The 24,045-nt window shown below is 41.9% G+C and overlaps 1 protein-coding gene across 1 annotated transcript in view; it reads left to right on the plus strand.

Moving 5' to 3' along the window:
• LOC124718973 (unconventional myosin-Ia) overlaps window positions 1–24,045 on the plus strand; it is a 784,983-nt gene that overhangs the window by 585,263 nt on the left and 175,675 nt on the right. The window contains 2 exon segments of the mRNA XM_047244645.1: window positions 2,710–2,939; window positions 13,886–14,119. Of these exon segments, the coding sequence (XP_047100601.1) occupies window positions 2,710–2,939; window positions 13,886–14,119 (464 nt within the window).

The raw sequence follows: 24,045 nt of genomic DNA on the forward strand, positions 1-24,045 counted from the left end.
AATGATATGCAGATTAGTGGTGAAATTTGAAGAGACTGGATCTGTGTTACACAAACGAAGGCCTAGAGAACCTAGTGTTTTAACCAAAAATAAATTACATGAAATAGGGGAGGCCTTGGAAAGAAATCTGAGAAAATCTCTGTCCTTTTGGCACATCAGACTTGTTTGTCAAAAGCATCTGCTCACAGAGCTGTGCACTAACTGAAACTGAAACCATACAAAATAACGGCAGTGCATCAACTGAGGAACTCAAATACTGTTGCTCGATGTCTTCCCCAACTGGCTGTTACAGGCTGTGCACGATGGGTAAGTTGATCCTGAGATACTTGTTTTCTCTGATGAAGCATATCAGGGTACATAAATCCTCAGAACAATCGATGTTTGAGCTCCAAAAATCCTCATGAATTACATCTACAACCTATGCACAATATAAAAACAGGAGTGTGGTGTGCTATTAGTGCAAGATGAGTTACTGGAGCATTCTTTTTCCATGAAACAATACATACTGACATGTACGTGAACAGTATGAGAACTAACACCTAATGGAGAGATGTATGGTTATTTCATGTAGGACAATGCAAGATCACACATTGCCAATGCTTCTAAGACAGCAATATGAAGTGTCTTTGGTGACACAATAACTGACTGGCCTCCTTGTTCTTCGGATCTAAATCCGTGTGATTGTTATCTTTGGGGAATGTTAAAAGACAAGGTGTATGCAAGCAAGCACCACACACACAAAGAATTGGAAGACAGGGTTTGGCTGGTCATTTCCAACATTCCGGCAGCTGAAATTTGTTGAGTGTTTGCTAATGGGTTCAGGAGGTGTCAGGCTGTTCTTACCACAAGGGACATCATTTTGAGTACCTTCTGTAAATAAAGGTAATCAGATGACAACGTTGTTTATGCTTAACTCAGGGGAAGCATATGTGCAACTGACTATTGCCAGATTAGTGTCCAAGAGTCATGTGTGTTGGCAGCCGGTGGATGTGATGGCAGCTGCTGGTGGCCATATCACGTGACCTGCCAGGCATCTTTCATGAGACACCCTGTGCTTTTGATCAGATAGTTTGTATTGGATGTTAGTGATCTGGCAGTCAATAATAATATTAACTTCAAACTTTTTGCAGAAATGAAGTTATATACACTACTCAAAACAACTACAGGGACAAAAATTTGATCAAATGCACCATGTACATAGTCCACAATTAAGATATATCCTGTTGCTCTTAGTTTTCTGACGTGTTTTAATAGTAAGAACAATCTTCCACAATACTTTTGAAAGCCACAGCTTAGTGGCAGTATTCACACATATCATGTTATGCCTAAGACTGCAATGAATGGGCAGTGTCTCACTCTGCCATCTAGTGAGTGTGAATAATGAGTGCATCTCTATACTCTTTGCGTAAGTTTCATCAAACAGGAGGTATCTGCCTGAGGCAGAATGTATTCCAGAAGTGACATTACTCATTAAGTGTTGGTGCAGTGTCTACAGAACTTAGTTTAGCTTCACCTGTTGTTGTAAAGGTTTGGAAACAATTTCGTGAAACCAGTACGTACACAAGAAAGCCAAAGCAAGGAATAAAATGGAAAATATTTGCCAGAGACAACCGATATGTGGTTCACTGTTCTGCCCACTAACCCACTGCAGCTGCCCAGGACCTACAAAATGATCTAAGAGCAGCAACTAGTCACAGTGTTACTGACCAAACAGTATACAACAGACTCCGAGAGGCCAGTTTAAGACCAAGGAAACCTCATCACGTCCCTGCTTGGCATATGAGATATTGACTTTGATTTTCTGAGAACTGTAGGCACTGGTTTCTGCGTCACTGCTGCAATGTATTGCTTGTGAATTATGGTGATTTCATTACCAAATGGATCCAAACAGGACCAATGCGCTGTTAGTTTTTCCTTGGTTGCTGAAGGACAAATGCCAGTAGACATCCATTGGAGACTGAAGAATGTGTATGGGGCAACACATCTCTCGAAAACCACCATTGTGGAATGGTGTGCCAAGCTCTGTGCTGTTTGTGATTCACCACAGGATACTGTTCAATCTGGGAGTCTAACCTCTACTGGGAGACTAAAGTGGCAGACACTTGAGCATCTGCGATATAGTCTCAATCTCTCTTCATGTGAATATCATGCCTTTGGTCCCTAAAAAAGGCCTCGAATGGTAGACAATTCCTGTTGCACGAGGATATGCAGTAGGCAGTTATGGACGTCTTTGTGCAGCAGGACACAGTGTTTTACTAAACAGGTATCTTTAACCTGGTGTATCATTGGGATCATTGACTCATTGTTCATGGTGATTTTACCTCATTGGCATACCAATTCTGGACTGTACCGCCTGTGAAGAAAAACTTTTTGACTGTCCCTTATAGTACAACCTCATATGTATTGCTTCCATTGGAACCGCAAAGGTGAGTTTAGACTAACAGTGTGCAAAGAGGCACTTAAGCAAGTGTTCTTTTGGTGCTTTGTATACTGATTCACTGGGAAGAAAACTTAACATTTTGTCCAATCAAAAGTATCCTCTCCTGCTCAAATTACACTAGTTTGCAGAGTCTTGATGGAGATATAACTGACCTGCTGCACTTGCTGTGTGGCAGCACTTCCAAATAGTGAAAGTCAGTGTACCTACCGAGCACTTAGCATAGCTTATGGAAGTCACTTTTTCTGACGCGTAACTCATTTATTTGACAGAGCTGTACGATGTGTGCGAACTGCTCGGAACAGAGCAGGGTGCACTGCAGACGGCCCTCACGTCACGGACGCTGCTGCCGGGGACGGTTTCCGGCACAGATGACGGTGAGGAGCCCGTCACGGCAGAGCTCAGTGCCGGCGAAGCGACACACGCCCGGGACGCACTCTGCAAGGCACTCTACAGCCGCCTCTTCACATGGCTCGTTACCAGGATCAATGACAGCACAAAGGTGAGTTTAAGGCAGTGTGTTTCTTCTTGCAATCTGGAGTGATGTAAAGAGAATCAGAAAAAAATAAATACTGACCATATAGATTAAGTGATTGGTTGAGTGAATATGTTTGCATGGGGGTGTTCAAAAGAAAAGGTGCAAAGCAACACTGTGGATATAATTGAAATCTCATTCAAAAGTAAACATGAGAGGTCTGTGCACAACTATCCCACTGTTTCACAAACCGATGTATTCCCTTTTCCCAGAATTCTTATGGCTGTGACAGGGACTAGTCTTCTCTGTGTCCTTCAGTTCATCACCTGAGTTGAAGTGCTTCCCTCTGAGATGTTTCTTTAGAGGACCTAACATATGGAAGTCGCAGGGTGACATGTCTGGGTTGTGGGATGGATGCTGATGATGCTCCCACTCGAAATTGGCCATTACACTTTGTGTGACGTCAGAGACATGTGGACATACATATTGTGGAGCAAAGTCTCTCCCTCAGTGAGCAGTCCATGTCATTTGCTCTCAATGGACTTGCATAGGCTATGGAGTGTCTAACAGTACACATCACTGTTCACTGTTTTTCCGTGCTTGAGGAATTTGATGAGTATCGGAAATCAGACTCTCGAAAATGCGGTGAGCGTCACCTTGTCTGCGGAGGGTACAGCTTTGAATTTTTTAGGTGGAAGTGACAATGCATGCTTCCACATCCACTGATACCTTGCTACATTATCCCAAAGTGGCATATGCAAATTTCAACCATTTTGATTGTTATGGCTTTTTTACATTTTCATTTTAACACTCCTTACACATGGTTTCTCAACACAATCATTTGGCATTTCACAGTGCTGTAATTGTGGTGGTCATCTTCAGACTGTTAATAAGTAAAAAGAGGAGAGAGAGAATCATTACAGAACATATAAAATGTGCTAAGTAACTATCTATGTAATGATAAAAAGGATAATATCATATCTAAAGGGACATACTGCAAGTGGTTTCTGTTGCATTATGAACGATACTGATGGTGGTAACACTAGGAAGAGGTCTAGGTTTTGTTGACAGACTGAAACTTCTCTTTTTCATTCATGTATGCAATCATTATCGCTCATCAGTCTCATCATGAAGGGGAGTCTCCAGGGATATGGAACAAGTGAAGTTATACAGTAACACACAGAAGGAGTGTCTGCTGGCTTCTTACCACTAGCTAGTTGCTGCTGGCTACTTCTGAAGTGTCTGACAACACATTATGACTGGTGTTAATCTATTCAAACTGATATTTGGAGTAATTACTTCTAGGTGACTTAAATATAAAAAAAATGGTTCAAATGGCTCTGAGCACTATGCGACTTAACTTCTGAGGTCATCAGTCGCCTCGAACTTAGAACTAATTAAACCTAACTAACCTAAGGACATCACACACATCCATGCCCGAGGCAGGATTCGAACCTGCGACCGTAGCGGTCACGCGGTTCCAGATTGAAGCTCCTTTAACCGCACGGCCACTTAGATATAAGTCTTGTCATCTAATGTACAGAATTGTGGCAGTTACAAAAACTTTTTGTTGTTGTTTGTTTAAACTGGTACCTTAGTACAGTACTTTGTAGAGAATGCATAGACTGTGTCAATTAAGGTAGGCAAAGAAAAATCTTACCTTCAACATCCCAGATGTTATTTAATCTACCACATATTAGAATTCAGGACAAAATAAGAAACCAATATTTGTTTTGTTCTTTTATTTTCTATATTTTTTATGTCACAGTCACAGGAACATTTTGCTATATGAGTACATCATGAAAAAATAAGTAATAAAAGAACATAATAAGTCAGTCACTTATTCTCCAAGAGGGTGTGTAATTTTTTCATTTATTCCCCAAAAAATTCCTGGGTGACAATCAGGCCTCCCAAGATGGCACCTCGTGTGATATTTTCCATGTGTGTAAAATGATAAAATGATCTATCTCTGGAAACATTCAAGATATCTTATTGCTATTTTTCATTTGATAATTCAAATTTAGTGTCCACAGCCATGGGGTGTGACAGGCAATGACTGAAATGCACAAGTCATAGTAACAACTATTTATCATCGAACTAAGCAACAGAAATCAAAATACAGTTTTTGAAGATGAATGTCCACACTAGTTAATCGCCAAGAAAAAAGTCAGTCCTTGAGATTGCTGGGAATGTGCCTACAGTGCCGAAGTCCACGAGTCATAGTTCTTGGCAAAGCAGAAGGTGCCAAGGACGATCAGTGATAGGGTCTGATCTGTTGAGAGTGTGCCCTCATGGACAGTGGTGCTTCTGTGATGTCAGACGTTGGCAGTTGATGAGAGTGTGGCTCGAACAACAGTAGCTGCCATCACATGATGATGTTTCTGGGGCATCTGTTAGGCAGCTGACAAAAGTTCAGTGTAGCATTGACAGCATGTGCTCACAACAAAGGCAAAGATGATTGCTATTGGTGGGCTGTGGATGCAGCCAGCACCACCTGGTTGCAGTGTGGTTGAGTGGTAGCCTAAATAGCCTCCACTGGGGGATACAAGAGTGGTGCTACATGGGTACACTACATTAGGTAGAAAAGTGGTGGCCATGACTGCAGCACTGCTTATCACAAAATAGGGAAGAGTATACCATGAGCTGGCCACTGTGGCCAAGCAGTTGTAGGTGCTTCAGTCTGGAACCACGCTGCTGCTGCGGTCACAAGTTCGAATCCTGCCTCGGGCATGGATGTGTGTGATGTCCTTAGGTTAGTTAGGTTTCAGTAGTTCTAAGTCTAGGGGACTGATGACCTTAGATGTTAAGCCCCATAGTGCTTAGAGCCATTTGAATACCACAGGTATTATATACAAATTGGGCTGGCAGTCATTAAAGTTGTTGCAGAATCTTCTCATGAAATTTTGATCACCAGCTACGTCCTCAGAGTGTAAAAATATTTTGTTAATGCCCACATACATAATGAGGAATGATCATCATAATTAAGTAAGGGAGATCAAAGCTAGCATGGGAAGATTTAAGCGTTCATTTTCTCCATGTGCTGTCAGAAAGTGGAACAGTAGAGAAATAGTTTGAAGGTGGTTAGATGAACCCTCTGCAAGGCACTCAATTGTTAATTCCAGAGTAATCATGTAGATATAGATGTAGATGTAGATAGGTATGCCACCTATCAGTGAGGTTGACCCCACCTGACACCGTGAAGGCCGTGTGAACCTATGAGGTAGAATTCTCAAGGTGTGTGAAGCTAGAATCTAAACAGCTCACTGTGTTGTTCCGATGTGAGCTGTCAGTGTACAAACTCCTCAAGAGGCTGTAACCCACAATACTCGTCTGCTGTACATAACAGCATAGTCCAGGCAGATACAGTATCCATCCCCCCTTAAAACAGGTGGTGCAGCCAGCTCAGTGGTTCGTGCCATGGCAACAGTGGCTGGCTGAGATGCGATGATGCCGGCTAGCTGGCAACCTCTCCGATGTGGCCAACAAGAGAAACTGTAACTGTTTAGCTGAAAAACCATAGACAGACAGTATCAGCTTGGAGAAAGACCACCCAGCCACCTAGGGGCGGCAACAAGGGTACAGCCCAACATACCGACAGGTTTGCAGTGAAATTCATCCCTAGAAATGCCAACCACAGTGTAGCGACAGAGAGGATCACCCTATGGCCAGAGCAACCTGGGAAAGGAATGGCACCATCTCTGAATGGAAGGGAGGAGGCACTGCACCACAAGTGCACAGCAGGGCAGGAGGTTTAGGAGACAAGGAGTGGGATGGAGCTGAGGAAACAAAAGGAGTGGGCAATGCAATGGGACAATGCGACTGTCTTCAGGGCTGGCTGTGGCAGCGGGACTTGCGGGTGAGACAGTGGCGGCAAAATTGGCGATGCCGGCTCCAGGGCTTGCCGTGACAGGGTTGCTGCTGGTCGGGTTAAAGGTGTCAACAGCGCTGGCCAGAACAGCGCCGATGTCAACCGGCCTGACGAAAAAAGAGCTGGTGATGAGAAGATAGCTGTTGGCAGCAACAGGGCCAGTTGTGACAGGGTTGGTGTCGACTGGGCTGATTGAGAAGAGAGCTAGAGGTATAGGAGGCTCTGTCAGCAGCACAGGAGGTAGCTGCTGTGTCTGCAGAAGCAGAGATGGCAGCAGCAGCTGGATTCTTGTTGGCAACCATGGCCACTGTTGTGAGTGGCAGAGGTGAAGACACCTGTGAAGGCACCAGACTTGACACCTCTGCTGTGACTGGGGTAGCTGAGGAAGAACCAGTGGAATGTGGCATTGGAGGCAACAAAAGTGGAGGCATCTTTGCAGGCACCTCGACATACACCAGTGCAGTGATAGGGGGCTGCAAAAGAGATGCTAGCAAGTATTGTCAGGGGTGGTGGAGGGGAACGCATCTTCACAGGCACCTAGGCTGACACTATCATAGTGTCTGGTTTAACTGTGAAGTTGCCTGTGGTGAGTAGTGTTTGGGTGGTGGTGGAGAAGGTGTCTCCACATGCACCTAGGCCAAAGGGCTGGTGGTGTTCGAGGCAGCTGCCGCAGCAGCGAAGGTGGCAGGAGTGTGTGGAGAAGGGTTGACACCCACTGCCGCCAGCGTCAGGGGCAGCGGAGAAGAAGACATCTCCGCAGATGCCTAGCTGACACCCAGTCAGGTGCTGGAGCTTGTGTCAGTGGATACTGGGATGATGGAATATGCAGAGGGTCCTGAAAACAAGATCAATTTTTCTTGTAACCAACCATTTTATTCCTTTTTCAAACCACTGTTGTACCATTAAAAATATCCTTCAGCAGTTACGCAGAAATGGAGGAATTGTTCCCAGTTGTTGTAGCCATTTTGGGGGGGGGGGGGGTGTTTCTGCAGGACAGAATTTCAGTTGATGAGTTATACTCTTTCAGATATCATCCAAAGCCGCCAAGTGTTTTTTGAGTTGGATGGTAGGGGCTCTGAGAACCATTAGAATGCTATTTAATGTCAAAATTGTATTGATGGATAATGTCGTGGTGCAGCACTCAATGCTTGCAATGCCTGCTAGCCCACACACGACCCTTTTCCTGGGTCTCAGGTGCTTACTGGTACAATGATCAGACCTCACAAGACACTTCACTCTTTCAACATTGTCATTCATTCTTGGAGGTCTTCCTGCACCACCTTCACATTTTAAAATTTTGAACATATGTGCTGACAGCATATTTTCATTCGACAAATGTCAGAGTGCTTCATTATTTGGTATTTTTCCAATGTGAAAGTACTAGTTTTTATTATTTTCGTAATGTTTCATGATTTATTTTATATTCCCACCCCTTTGTGGGGATCTGAGCTCTCTACGATGTGTAATTTTGACATGTATGCTTCTGGGTTTGTAGTTATTGTTATTACATTGGCTTCAGGCTACACTTCTGAAAAAGGTAGGTTTATGTCTGTTGAAACTATACTCAAAGGTTGAAAAACCCACTTTTTGTTTTAACTAGTTGGCTACTTTGGATTCATTTACTTCATATTTTAATTCTTCTCTGACTGCTAAAAAGGACTTCTGCAATCTGAACATTTGTGCTGCAGATAGGAAATATTTTCTCTGAGCCCTTCATATCTCTTCATAAGGAACAGTAGTTATATTGCCAAGATTCACATAAAAGTAGATGGTGTGGAATCATTTATACTACTGCTGATCCATGTTGAAAATGCACTTGGTAATAAAATGTGCAGAAATGAAACTTCCTAGCAGATTAAAACTGTGTGCCCGACCGAGACTCGAACTCAGGACCTTTGCCTTTTGCGGGCAAGTGCTCTACCATCTGAGCTACCGAAGCACGACTCACGCCCGGTACTCACAGCTTTAGTTCTGCCAGTATCTCATCTCCTACCTTCCAAACTTTACAGAAGCTCTCCTGCGAACCTTGCAGAACTTGCCCGCGAAAGGCAAAGGTCCCGAGTTCGAGTCTCGGTCGGGCACACAGTTTTAATCTGCCAGGAAGTTTCATATCAGTGCACACTCCGCTGCAGAGTGAAAATCTCATTCTGGAGGTGCAGAAATGTTCAATCAGATCTTGATAAACATTTCAGTGTGGTGCACCCATAGTGCTCAGAGCCATCAGTGTGGTGCAAAGACTGGCAACTTGTTTTAAATGTATGGTGTCTCATGACTACAATACCAATGGTTCACAGGTGGAAGCAGCCATCTCATACAAAAAGCTAGATATAACTATTTGTAGTGATATGAAGTGCAATGATCAGATAGGCTCAGTCATCGGTAAGGCAGGTGGTACATTTCAAATCACTGGTATGATACAGTGAAAATAGAATCAAAGTTGAATGCCCACGAATAGAGACCACACAGGATGCGGTGGCCAATGCACAGCGACCAATTTTTGTCCAAAGTGTTGGGCGAGGTTCATTAATTTGTACAGAAGGGGAGGCTGACAATAATGTTCAACCTTTCGGCCAGTCCTCAATGACAGAATTGAGGTGCATGCCCTGCAATCTTTCTCAAATACACTCCTGGAAATTGAAATAAGAACACCGTGAATTCATTGTCCCAGGAAGGGGAAACTTTATTGACACATTCCTGGGGTCAGATACATCACATGATCACACTGACAGAACCACAGGCACATAGACACAGGCAACAGAGGATGCACAATGTCGGCACTAGTACAGTGTATATCCACCTTTCGCAGCAATGCAGGCTGCTATTCTCCCATGGAGACGATCGTAGAGATGCTGGATGTAGTCCTGTGGAACGGCTTGCCATGCCATTTCCACCTGGCGCCTCAGTTGGACCAGCGTTCGTGCTGGACGTGCAGACCGCGTGAGACGACGCTTCATCCAGTCCCAAACATGCTCAATGGGGGACAGATCCGGAGATCTTGCTGGCCAGGGTAGTTGACTTACACCTTCTAGAGCACGTTGGGTGGCACGGGATATATGCGGACGTGCATTGTCCTGTTGGAACAGCAAGTTCCCTTTCCGGTCTAGGAATGGTAGAACGATGGGTTCGATGACGGTTTGGATGTACCGTGCACTATTCAGTGTCCCCTCGACGATCACCAGTGGTGTACGGCCAGTGTAGGAGATCGCTCCCCACACCATGATGCCGGGTGTTGGCCCTGTGTGCCTCGGTCGTATGCAGTCCTGATTGTGGCGCTCACCTGCACGGCGCCAAACACGCATACGACCATCATTGGCACCAAGGCAGAAGCGACTCTCATCGCTGAAGACGACACGTCTCCATTCGTCCCTCCATTCACGCCTGTCGCGACACCACTGGAGGCGGGCTGCACGATGTTGGGGCGTGAGCGGAAGACGGCCTAACGGTGTGCGGGACCGTAGCCCAGCTTCATGGAGACGGTTGCGAATGGTCCTCGCCGATACCCCAGGAGCAACAGTGTCCCTAATTTGCTGGGAAGTGGCGGTGCGGTCCCCTACGGCACTGCGTAGGATCCTACGGTCTTGGCGTGCATCTGTGCGTCGCTGCGGTCCGGTCCCAGGTCGACGGGCACGTGCACCTTCCGCCGACCACTGGCGACAACATCGATGTACTGTGGAGACCTCACGCCCCACGTGTTGAGCAATTCGGTGGTACGTCCACCCGGCCTCCCGCATGCCCACTATACGCCCTCGCTCAAAGTCCGTCAACTGCACATACGGTTCACGTCCACGCTGTCGCGGCATGCTACCAGTGTTAAAGCCTGCGATGGAGCTCCGTATGCCACGGCAAACTGGCTGACACTGACGGCGGCGGTGCACAAATGCTGCGCAGCTAGCGCCATTCGACGGTCAACACCGCGGTTCCTGGTGTGTCCGCTGTGCCGTGCGTGTGATCATTGCTTGTACAGCCCTCTCGCAGTGTCCGGAGCAAGTATGGTGGGGGTGACACACCGGTGTCAATGTGTTCTTTTTTCCATTTCCAGGAGTGTAATTTTACAGGAACTATTCGCTAAAAAAATTCGTTTTTGCTTTACTTATAGCTTTATTGTCAGGTCCATGATGGTGACCACATTAATGGTCATAGTAATTGTGATAGTTCCATCAGTGTAAGACATTGTCCAAAATTTGAGAAAGTTTACAATAAAAAATAGAGGTCACTATGATTTTGCGAATGGGGCATATTACGTAATATGTTGTTGCAAACGAGATTTAGCTAACATAGTGAATTTTAGAGGGCCTATCTGTCGCCAACCTCGAGAAAATTGATCTGGTGAAGTACCCTCATTTGCAATTGCACTGTGCCAGTGATAAAGCCAGGCTGAAATATCAACAACATTCCTCATATTTCATAAACGGTTTCAAATATCGAAATGAGTTTTTGACAAATAATAGCACACAAAGAGGACACTATTTCGCTATATCACTATTATGTAAAACTTTATTATCTGTGGTGTTATTCCACTAACTACAGACTTTCTTGATAAAAGAATATAATTTTTAAGGGCCATTGATAACTTGCAAAATGAGAAATGCTTTGGGTTTTGGAACAACATAAGTGAAGTCATTACACATTTGTTTTGTACCAAGGTGTGCTTTTTTATAAGCTACTAATCTTACTTCTCCTCAGTTCCTTACTTAATAAACTTAATAAACCACTGTTTCAGAATCCTCTAGCAATTGTGTCTGCAAAGCACATTAGTGAGGTGAGACTGTGTAAACTCCACTGTTTTTTTGACGAAAGAAACAAATTTTAACATGGCAACCAGATAAATGTTTTACTCAAACTTCCCACTCGCGATGCTTCTCTGAAAATTACAAATGCTTAACAAGCCAGGAAAAAATAAATTGCTGCATTTTGGTGGAATTCTTTTTAGATTCTAACCAAAGCAGAGGTGACAGTAGAGCCCACTTGATACACTATCTGGTCAAAACTATCCTGACACCCCTATGTAAAGCAGAATTGACCACTAGAGGCAGTCCTACCAGTATAAAAGGAGGCTGTGAGTACTGTGTTGTCAGTAGAAAAGGATCAACAGAACAGACCAGTCAAGAGCACTTAGTGACTTTCAAGTCATTGGATGTCCACTGAGTAACATTCCATAAGGGAATGTCACTCCTTCTAAAGCTCCCCAAGTCTACTCGAGTGTTTCAGAGAGTGATTGTAAAAAAAAAAAAAAAATCCGATGAAATCAGCAGAAGGGTCCCAAAGTCGTACCAGCAGTTCAGCTAGCACAATGAATGCACATAGGGAGCTAAAAAGAATGGTATACAGTGCTTGAGTATCTGCTCATAAGCCTCTCATTTGTGAAGTAGGTGCTAAGTGGTTCTTGAATTGGTGTAAGCAGTGACATCAATGGACAGTCAATGACTGGAAATGAGTCATTTGGAGTGAAGAATCACACTGTACCTTGTGGTAATCTGACAGAAGAGTTTGGATTTATGAAATACCTGGTGAATGTTTGCTATCATTAAATGTAATGCCAACTGTGAAGTGTGAGGGGCAGTGCTGTGGTATCATTATGTGTTTTTGATGTTAGGGTGTGGGCCCCATGTTGCAAGTTAAGAAAATGCTAAATGCAGAAGCACAGGAACACATTTTGATAGGAGACAATGATTATTTGTATCAGCATGACAATAAACCCTGTCATAAAGCAGCATCTGTGAGGCAATGGTTTGTGGACAATAACATCCCAGAAATGGATTGGCCTGCCTAGAATCCTACCTGAACCCAATGGAACACTTCTGGGATGAGTTAGATTGTCAGGTTTTCTTTGGACCTCACTGTGCAATATCACTGTTTTCTCTGGTTTAGGTTCTTGAGGAATATTAGGCTGCCACTACTCCACATACATTCAGACAACTCATTGAAAGTGTCCCCAGCAGAGTTCGAATCATCATGAAGGCAAAGTGTGGACACACTGCATATTTGTGTTGTCCTCTAGTACGTCTTCAATTACTTTAGATAAGGTAGTATATCACTTCTGTGGGGATAATGAAGCTACTATTAACCTTAACAAAACCTATGTAATATCTACGATAATGATCAAAGCAGAAGAAATGAATTAAAAACTTTTTATTACAAAATAACAGTTTTCATTTTACAAAGCAGTTTACATTTTACACTTTCCTGTATGACAATCTGTTCTGTTTTTTTTTCTGTTATTGTCCGAGTAACTATTTTCATTGATTTCCATTGGTTTTCCGTATTTTTCAAGTGTCCATCAGGGTGAGTTCATTAGTAGTTTCTTACACTGTTTGTTAATTCAGTTTAGCCTTTTATGGAGATTGATACATTATATTTGTAAATTGGGCAGAGGAGAGTTGGAAGAAGACATTAATAGCAAGTTCGGCATATGTTACAGAAGAAGTTTGTGGTATAAAAGTGATTATAAAGTTTGTTTACTTAGCATCCGGGACTCGAACCCGGGTCTTCTTGCTTACTAGGCTGAAATGCTAACCATTACACCACCACCAACCCTTAAAAAATTTATAAAATGCAAATTTGATTAATTGTTGTTGACTTTTACTCACAATATACTTCTTAGAGAGGTACTGATGTGTAAATATGGTCCTGAACCTGAAAATATTGAATATGACATTCATTGGGGAAGTGATATCTACTACTAAGACTTAACATCTTTGGTTCATGCATAGTGTTGCCAGTTACTTTTCTAACACATCTCATACAGGCTTTCTTCAAGTGCAAAGCTATAACTCGCAGATGGGTTGTAGATGTAACCAGGCTGCTCTAAAGGACACAACAGTCTGTAGCTATTGTTGGGAACCAGCAGTACCACAATTATTAATCCTTTCCATCTCTGTATGGCATGTCATCGTTCGTGAGTAGCTCAGGAGCTTAATTGTGAATGACTCATTACTGTTTATGAACAACTTAAAAAAACAATTACAATAGTCTCTCAGTTTCCTATTTAATAAATGATTTTTCTATATTTGTTTTCCATTGCTGGAAAAAGTGTTATAGCACACTAATAAATGAACATCATGTGTGCCATATTTTTAAGTTGATCTCTCTCTTTTTCTTAATCCAGGTGAAAAGATACGGACGGAGAAAAGTTCTCGGTATCCTCGATGTGTACGGATTTGAAGTTTTTGACAAAAATGGGTTCGAGCAGCTGATCATCAACTTCTGCAATGAGAAACTGCACCAAGTGGTTGTAGAGATGGCGTTACGGGAAGAGCAGGAAGAGTACGTCCGGGAAGGACTCGAGTGGACACACATTGACTTCTTCAACAATTCCGCCATCTGCAGCCTCATAGAGAAGGTAGCATGTAGTGGGTGTCTGCCAAGTGAAATGCTATTGCATGCCCTTTAATAATAAACCTAGTATTAGCAGTACTAATTATAACACATATGAAAGTAATGCATGATATGCTGTACAATAGCACCTAATAGCAAGAAATTAAACACATTTAATTCATAAACTATTTAACACAAAATGTTTATTGGCACTTCATGTGTGGGAAAGTGAAGTGTTGTTCTGAACCCTTGGTAGATAGTGTTATAAATATCATTGTTGTTGCCTTTTGATGCATAAATATTCTGAAGAGCTGTGGGGGAAGGAAGAAAGGAAAGGGGAAGGGGAGAGGGATTCAGTCAGTGTACTGGATTAATGCAGAAGTCGTATTTGATGGTTAATTGAATTTTTCATTCTCACATGACAGAACATTGCAAAGTTAACAAAAAAAAAAAAAACACTTTTTTGCCAACAATTTTTACTGATCACCCCAAAGGAATTTTGCCTTATTAGGCTGTTGATTAATTAATTTTTTAAATTGCATAAATCTGTATTTTAAGAAATCAGTTTTGAATTTCTAATGTCTTAACTTCTTTGTCACTGAATATCTCTTTCTGTCACACATATACAAGGTATATTTTTAATTTTTACATTTACTTTGCACTTTTCAAAATTTTTAAAACAGTTTACATTTAACAGTAATTTTATATTTTTGTCTTTTCTGAACTTTTAATTCAGTGATGGCTCATTGTAGTCAAAACTAGTTGTTGTTGTGGTCTTCAGTCCAGAGATTGGTTTGATGCAGCTTTCCATGCTACTTTATCCTGTGCAAGCTTCTTCATCACCCAGTACCTACCGCAACCTACATCCTTCTGAATCTGTTTAGTATATTCATCTCTTGGTCTCCCTCTACAATTTTTATCCTCCACATTGCCCTCCAATACTAAATTGGTGATCCCTTGATGCCTCAGAATATGCCCTACCAACCGATCCCCTCTTCTAGTCAAGTTGGGCCACAAATTTCTCTTCTCTCCAATTCTATTCAGTACCTCCTCATTAGTTATGTGATCTACCCATCTAATGTTCAGCATTCTTCTGTAGCACCACATTTTGAAAGTTTCTATTCTCTTCTTGTCTAAACTATTTATCGTCAACAATTCACTTCTATACATGGCTACACTGCATACAAATACTTTCAGAAACTACTTCCTGACACTTAAATCTATACTTGATGTTAACAAATTTCTCTTATTCAGAAACGTTTTCCTTGCCATTGCCAGTCTACATTCTATATCCTCTCTACTTTGAACATAATTAGTTATTTTGCTCCCGAAATGACAAAACTCTTTTACTACTTTAACCTTTTCATTTCCTAATCTAATTCCCTCAGCGTCAACCGATTTAATTCGACTACATGCCATTATCCTTGTTTTGCTTTCGTTGATGTTCATCTTTTATCCTCCTTTCAAGACACTGTCCATTCCGTTCAGTTGCTTTTCGAGGTCCTTTGCTGTCTCTGACAGAATTACAATGTCATCGGCGAACTTCAAAGTTTTTATTTCTTCTCCATGAATTTTGATTCCTACTCCAAATTTTTCTTTTGTTTCCTTTACTGCTTGATCAATATACAGATTGAATAACATCGGATATAGGCTACAACCCTGTCTCACTCCCTTCCCAACCACTGCTTCCCTTTCATGCCCCTCGACTCTTATAACTGCCATCTGGTCTCTGTACAAATTGTAAATAGCCTTTCACTCCCTGTATTTTACCCCTGCCGCCTTCAGAATTTGAAAGAGAGTATTCCAATCAACATTGTCAAAAGCTTTCTCCAAGTCTACAAATGCTAGAAACGTAGGTTTGGCTTTCCTTAATCTATTTTCTAAGATAAGTCGTAGGGTCAGTATTGCCTCACGTGTTCCAACATTTCTACGGAATCCAAACTGATCTTCCCCGATGTGTGCTTCTACCAGTTTTTCCACTTGTCTGTAAAGAATTCGTGTTAATATTTTGCAGCCATGGCCTATTAAATTGATAGTTCGGTAATTTTCACATCTGTCAACACCTGCTTTCTTTGGGATTGGAATTATTGTATTCTTCTTGAAGTCTGAGGGTATTTCGCCTGTCTCATACATGTTGCTCACTAGATGGTAGATTTTGTTAGGCCTGGCACTCCCAAGGCTGTCAGTAGTTCTAATGGAATGTTGTCTACTGCCGGGGCCTAGTTAACTATCATAAATTCACCAAATGCAAACAAGATGTTTGCAAATAAAAGAGAATCAACTGTCTTTGTTTATCATCTTCAGCTCAAGTCAGTTTTATGGCCCTTCTTTAAGCACACAGTCCTGTGAAGTATATTTTTGGAGTATCTTTATTTTTTCATAGCCCAGACATGGTAAGTTTTTAAGCAGTGCCTGCAACTGCCATGTTGATGGCCTGGCCGTGTTTTACATGATATTTGTGCTTGTGGCGACTCACCTCAGTTGTTCATACTGTCTCAAGAATTTACTCTTCACCACACTGGCAGAGGCTGCAATAGACTTTTGTCTCATGAAGGCTGATATCATCCATCATAGACCCCAATGAAACTGACGTCTGGAGAGGTGAGTGGAACACACACTCAATGCTGTGCCATCCAATGATCCTGCCACCTTCTTTCAACAGTTTGGCTGCCTGTATTCACTTGAGATGGGGGTCGAAAGCTCATCATGCTTTCATGTTTGAGCTAGCTGCTACAAGGCGCATCATGTTTCTTGGTCGACCCCATTATCAAGTTCTTAAAATTAATTTGTCATTAGGCAAAATCAAAATGCAGCAAGCATCAAATGTGCATTGCCAAACATGTAAGATTCTCTGTTATGCATATCACAGTACAATGTTACACAATTCCTGGTGATACTTAATGCACTCCTGCAGCTCTGTTTATTTTGTTACTCTATGAACTATTGTTGTGAGACTCTTTCATGCTGCATATTGTGCTGACAACTGGATGCACATTCATGTAAATCATTGTATGTAGGTTTCCTGCATACACTGTGCCCCACTATGAGATCGTCTTCTTGTCTCAGTAGGACACCCAGGAATGGGCAGATTCCATCTCGCTCCATCTCTGTGGTGAACTGTGTGTTAGTATGGTACAAATTCAGATATGCAGAAACTTGTTCAAAGTTTACCACCCAAGTGACCGCGGGACAAATATGTTATTGACGTAGTAGTGGTAACATCTGTTTTGGAATGGAGTATTCCAAAATCTTCTCCTTTGAAGTCTGCCGTATATAAGTTAACTACCAGTGTTGATGGAGGGCATATCAGGACTTATAGGGGACCAGCCCATCATTCCTCAATGTTCATCTGAACATGGCTGTGAGTCTTATTGCTGAAAATTTGTGCACAGCCAGTGATTCGACCCAACAGATTTGCTAAATAGAATAGAATCAGAACAATACATATACAGACAAAGGTACTTGACACTGGGAAACGTGACAGGTTTGAAATTTGAACTGTTGAAACATTGTCCAAATTTGTGACCCCTTAACTTCCACCTATTTCCACACCTAAAAAAAATTATAGTTGAGAAATCTTCAGCATCTGTCATACAGGTTATGGAAGTCATAGGTTGGAGGTTCCAGAATCAAAGTTTAGGGGTGGGACCTGCTCTCTGGAAAAATGTTGGACAAACTGTACTGAACTAGAAAGGGATTATACTGAGAAGTAAGTGGCAGGTTAAGCAGTTTTCATTTTCATCTCATACTACAGCTAGATAGGCATGAAGGATTTGAAGCTAGTGAGAGTTTCTAACATTTTTGTGTGTCTGTGTCCCATTCAACATTCGTCAATTTCTGTGTGGTTTCCTATCGTGATTTTTGTTTATTATTTGTGTACATGGTGAACCTGACTAAACTCCACTGACACAATGTTTGGGGTTGTTCAAGGATATTTTTTTGTTATTACTTCGGTATAAGGGACCCATGGTCTGCAATAGCTAGTTACGGAGTAATTATTTGATTTTTATACCTCCCCCCTCCCCTCTCCCATTTATGTGTGTATCTATTAGGTTGGCAGCCAGGAACATTTGTGGCATGTATGAGAATGATGCTGTTGGACAGATCACAGCTAGAAAATGGTTTTCTCATTTTAAGGAGTATCATTTTGACATTAGTGACTCTCCATATTCAGGAAGACCTTCAGGGTTTGATGAAGATCATTTAAACCTGTAAATTGACACTGATACACGTCATTTACTCGAGGACTGCAAATGTGATGAACTGTGATCATTCCACCGTGTGACATTGGTGTGGGGGGTGGGAAAGGTTCAAAAATTGGGTGTATGGGTACTGCATGGTCTAAGTCAATATCACAAAATTAAGAAGGTGGCCATATGTACATCTCTGCTTGCTTGTCACCACTTGGCTCATAAACAATATTGACCATTTCTATCCCATACCATTACTAGTGTCAGAAAATGGTGTCTTTATGCTAACGTAAGGAAAAAGAATGGAATGGCAGAGCCCAGACAAAGCAGCAACTTCTCATACAAAGACCTACGTGTATCCATAAAAGGTAACATGATTCATCTGATGGAACAGCGAGTGTGTGGTGTACTACGAATTGCTTCCAGGAGGTGTAATCGCTACTGCTGAGATGTCTTGCAGGCACAGTCCAAGAATAATGACCAGAAAGGCTGTGTGAAGTGATGCTACTCCATGATAACACACGCTGCCCGCATTCTGCTAGATAGACAAAAAATGCTATGCCAGGGTTGCATTGGGAAGTCTTTCTACATCTACACACATCGCAATCCACCATATGGTGCGTGGTGGAGGGTACCTCGTACCACAATTAGCATCTTCTCTCCCTGTTCCACTCCCAAACAGAACGAGGGAAAACTGACTGCCTATATGCCTCTGTACGAGCCCTAATCTCTCTTATCTTATCTTTGTGGTCTTTCCATGAAATATAAGTTGGCGGCAGTAAAATTGTACTGCAGTCAGCCTCAAATGCTGGTTCTCTAAATTTCCTCAGTAGCGATTCATGAAAAGGACGCCTTCTTTCCTCCAGAGACTCCCACTCAAGTTCCTGAAGCATTTCCGTAACACTCGCATGATGATCAAACCTACCAGTAACAAATCTAGCAGCCCGCGTCTGAATTGCTTCTATGTCCTCCCTCAATACGACCTGATAGGGATCCAAACGCTCAAGCAGTACTCAAGAATAGGTCGTATTAGTGTTTTATAATCGGTCTCCTTTACAGATGAACCACATCTTCCCAAAATTCTACCAATGAACCAAAGACGACTATCCGCCTTCGCCACAACTGCCATTACATGCTTGTCCCACTTCATATTGCTCGGCAATGTTACGCCCAAATATTTAATCGACGTGATTGTGTCAAGTGCTACACTACTAATGGAGTATTCAAACATTATGGGATTCTTTTTCCTATTCATCTGCATTAATTTACATTTACCGTATTTACTCGAATCTAAGCCGCGCTTTTTTTCCGGTTTTTGTAATCCAAAAAACCGCCTGCGGCTTAGAATCGAGTGCAAAGTAAGCGGAAGTTCTGTAAAATGTTGGTAGGTGCCGCCACAAGTAACATTTGCCGTCTAATATATGTAGCGCTACACAAGCATGCTTTGCAGGCACAAAGATAAATACTGGTGCCAAAACCTCTGCGTCAGTAAATAAATTTAAAAAAAAGAAAAAGGTGGAAGACGAGCTTTTTTTCTCCGCCCCGAGTTTCGACCACTGCATTTTCATACATTATCCAACGAAGTAAATACAAATTCCGTATTGTTCATCTTCGAATGTAGCAGCCTTTCAATGTACTACGAAAATCCGACTGGCAAGACTGTTTGGGATGTTTGTCAATATGGCCAACTCTACGTTCTGAATTTTTTCCTATCTGTGACAAGAGATGGTTGCTAATAGGAACTTTTATGAATTGTGAATCATATGCAGTATTCTCTTCATCATAAGAATAATACGAATATAAACATTTTGCCATGTATTCTTTTGTGTTTGCTGCTACTTCATTTAAATCCTGTCTGCCTAATAACTTCGAAACTAGAGTGAGACAACAGCAATCGCGGAAGAATATACATATCATGCCATGTTTATATTAGTATTATTCTAACGCCGATTAGAGATAGTCAGAAATGAAGCACGACAACTGACTAGATTTTTAAATCTAAGATGACTCTAATTTCTGTGCAGAAGGTAATGTACTAAAGAGGCATCTGGAAAGATATTCAAACAGAGAAAAATTTTCGCTAAACTCTCCTTCACAACATCTTCTATCACACGCAGTCTATTATTTGGTTCTTGTTGATCATTATCAAAGAAAGCAGCAGTGTAAGTAACAACAAATTGCAGTCTCTTGCCATTGTTTCGCTAATGAGACGATTTTATTTATTTATTTTCAATTGGAAGCGGTGGTAGCGCGTACAAAAGCAAGCCATGCAGCGAGCGGCGACAGGTCGTAAACACTCACTATCAGAATGCGACAAACAATGCGTGACACAGTATAATAATGCATTTTCAGCTTAGAGTGACGAAACACCTATAACAAAGTAACGGCACTTATCAGATCAAAGAAAAATAAGCAATCAATTCAACCCAGACGAAGCACGTGAAAAAGGAAGGGTACCCGTATAAATATGGACGGAGCACCTGACGCATAGCAATGGCTACCTGGTAAAGCGTAACTGCTAAGCTTACGACTCGAACCAAACTACTGTAGCTGTATCGTCATTCATTCGACCTAAATTGTATCTCATATTACAATGGACCAACTTTGTTTCGATTTGGAGGTGTGGCCTAAAACTTTTCTCTACCCTTGAATTTCGAATCTCAAATTTCAGGTGCGGCTTAGATTCGGGAAAAATTTTTTTCCTTGATTTCGAGTCTCATTTTTCAGGTGCGGCTTAGATTCGAGTGCGGCTTAGATTCGAGTAAATACGGTATCTATATTTAGAGTTGGCTGCCATTCTTTACACCAATCACAAATCCTGTCCAAGTCATCTTGTATCCTCCTACAGTCACTCAACGACGCCGCCTTCCCGTACACCACAGCACCATCAGCAAACAGCTGCACATTGCCATCCACCCTATCCAAAAGATCATTTATGTAGAAAGAAAACAACAGCGGACCTACCACACTTCCCTGGGGCACTCCAGATGATACCCTCACCTCCGATGAACACTCACCATCGAGGACAACGTTCTGGGTTCTATTACTTAAGAAGTCTTTGAGCCACTCACATATTTGGGAACCAATCCCATATGCTTGTACCTTAGTTAGGAGTCTGTAGTGGGGCACCGACTCAAACGGTTTCCGGAAGTCAAGGAATATGGCATCCATCTGATACCCTTCATCCATGGTTTGCAAGATATCTTGTGAAAAAAGGGTGAGTTGCGTTTTGCAGGAGCGATGCTTTCTAAAGCTGTGCTGATGCATGGACAGCAACTTCTCTGTCCCAAGGAAATTCATTATATTCGAACTGAGAATATGTTCGAGAATCCTGCAACAAACCGATGTTAAGGATATTGGTCTGTAATTTTGAGGATCCGTCCTTCTACCCTTCTTATATACAGGCATCACCTGTGCTTTTTTCCAGTCACTCGGGACTTTACGTTGGGCAAGAGATTCACGATAAATGCAAGCTAAGTAAGGAGCCAATGCAGTAGAGTACTCTCTGCAAAACCAAATTGGAATCCCATTAGGACCTGGCGATTATTTATTTTCAACCCATTCAGCTGCTTCCCAATCCCAGGGATGTCTATCACTATGTCCTCCATACAGGAATCTGAACAAGACTCAAACGGAGATATGTTTGTACGATCCTCCTGCAGGAAAGATTTCTCAAATGCTAAATTTAAAATTTCAGCTTTCGTTTTGCTATGTTTTGTTGCCAGGCCAGACTGATCAGTGAGTGGCTGGATGGAAGCCTTTGACCCGCTTACCGATTTTACGTAAGACCAGAATTTCCTTGGGTTTTCAGCAAGATCTTTTGCTAAGGTATGACGGTGGTAGTGGTTGTATGCTTCACGCATCACTCTTTTTACAGCAGCACGAATCTCTACTAACTTTTGCCTGTCCTCGTTCTCCTGATCTTTCTTGTACCGCGAGTGCAACTGTCTTTGCTCACTGAGCATTCTCTGAATTGCGCTGTTAAACCACGGTGGGTCTTTTCTGTCGGTAACCCACTTTTTTGGCACATACTTCTCCAATACGTGATTTACAATGTGCTTAAAATTTGTCCATAATTCTTCCACATCCATCGTACCGGAAGTAAATGAAGTCGATTCATTTACTAAGTGGGATGCTAACAACTGCTTATCTATACCCACCTTATTCATTTGATCTTGCATCCTCAGATTTTTGCCTTTTCCACTCTCTATTGAACAACCTTCAAGGAACCTCTTTTCTGGATGAAAATGCAGTCTGAACATTGCTTGATGAGTTCTTTGCCTCAAAGTCTTGTGGTTTCTTGATTTGCATACTCGAAAAGTTACTCCGGCATTGGCGGGCTGTTGTAAATAGTGAAGGAGAATATTGTATTGATGACTAAAATCTCTGTTATGTGTATCTGTTGTATTTATTAAACTTATGGATAACCTCTATGAACTTGTGCACCAACCCAGTATAAGGCACTTAAAATATCTGTAAAACAGTGTAAATGTGAAATGCACTGTGTGTCTTGCTTGGAAACAAACTTGTATTATTCACTCACAATACTTTTTGTTGACAAAAAGAATGCTGATCTTACTCTTCATTCTCAAGGTTGCTCAGTTTTCTCTTGGGTTTGTTTTTTGACAGAATTAGTTGCACATTAACTGTGATACACTGCAGTACAGATAGATTTAGTAGTAAATAGCAGGTTGATATGCACCTTGTGTATGGGTTCACTCAGTGCATTGGACAAGCGACACAATGACACGAAATGTAGCTGTTTGCATAGTGATGACAACCATATGGCAGTACTTTTTCATCAGTACATAGCTCATTGCATTGCAATCTATTTTGTGTTGTATGGTTCGGTGGTTGCATGTTACATGCATTTTTTGGTGTTGTAAGGATATTTTCAGATAAACAAATGTAGCTGGGAAACAAACTAAATAAATGGTGTTTACAGTAGTACTCTGTAACAAGCTAGGGGAGGCCAAGGGCCCTGATACCTCAATATTCAGAAAATATCTCTGAACAATCTCTGAAATTTTGCTGCATAAGTTTCACATATATCCTGTAATAATATTCTGTAAAATTATTTGCTCAAATTTTTGTCTCACTGGACCTGGAAGTACACACAATGTTAACAGCTCCATTTTATTTGTAGTATTGCATGACAGCTAAAATCTGCTTGAAAGTACCTTTTACTTACAAATTTTGCGTTTTAAGTGAGGCCATCATGGTCTGTAGACAACCTCCTAGTTTCAAAACTGCACAGAGTTTTTCCTACATAACTTGCATGGAATAACATGATGAACCAGGGCTTAGGGACACCTACAGACTAATTACAAGTAAAGTGTTAGAGAGCTTTGTTGTAGCAGGCACTCCATTGCAAGAGAGAAGACTCATTCTTGAAACGACCTGTAGATTGTGTCAATCATTCTCTACCACATCTTTTCTCCCACTTAGTATACATCACACACAACAGAGATAGTGCAAGAGAGGGATGTAACTTCTGGATTCAGTAATTCCAAATAGGATTAGTGCACTATTTTGAACTTCATCGAATTAGATGGGTGTGATATAAGAATATAATCAAACAAGGGAAACTCCAGGTAGGAAGATGAACAATATTGGCCTTCCAGCAATTACCTGACTCCTCTACCTATAAACTCTGTCAGAGTGATCCCATCCCAGAAGTCCATCACAACCTCCAATCCCTACTTAAAGCCTTAGGCCCTTCCCAGTGTCTCTCCCCTAAATCCATTTCCCTCCTCACCCC

This window comes from Schistocerca piceifrons, chromosome 10 (genome assembly GCF_021461385.2).
Source record: "Schistocerca piceifrons isolate TAMUIC-IGC-003096 chromosome 10, iqSchPice1.1, whole genome shotgun sequence".
Classification (NCBI taxonomy): domain Eukaryota; kingdom Metazoa; phylum Arthropoda; class Insecta; order Orthoptera; family Acrididae; genus Schistocerca; species Schistocerca piceifrons.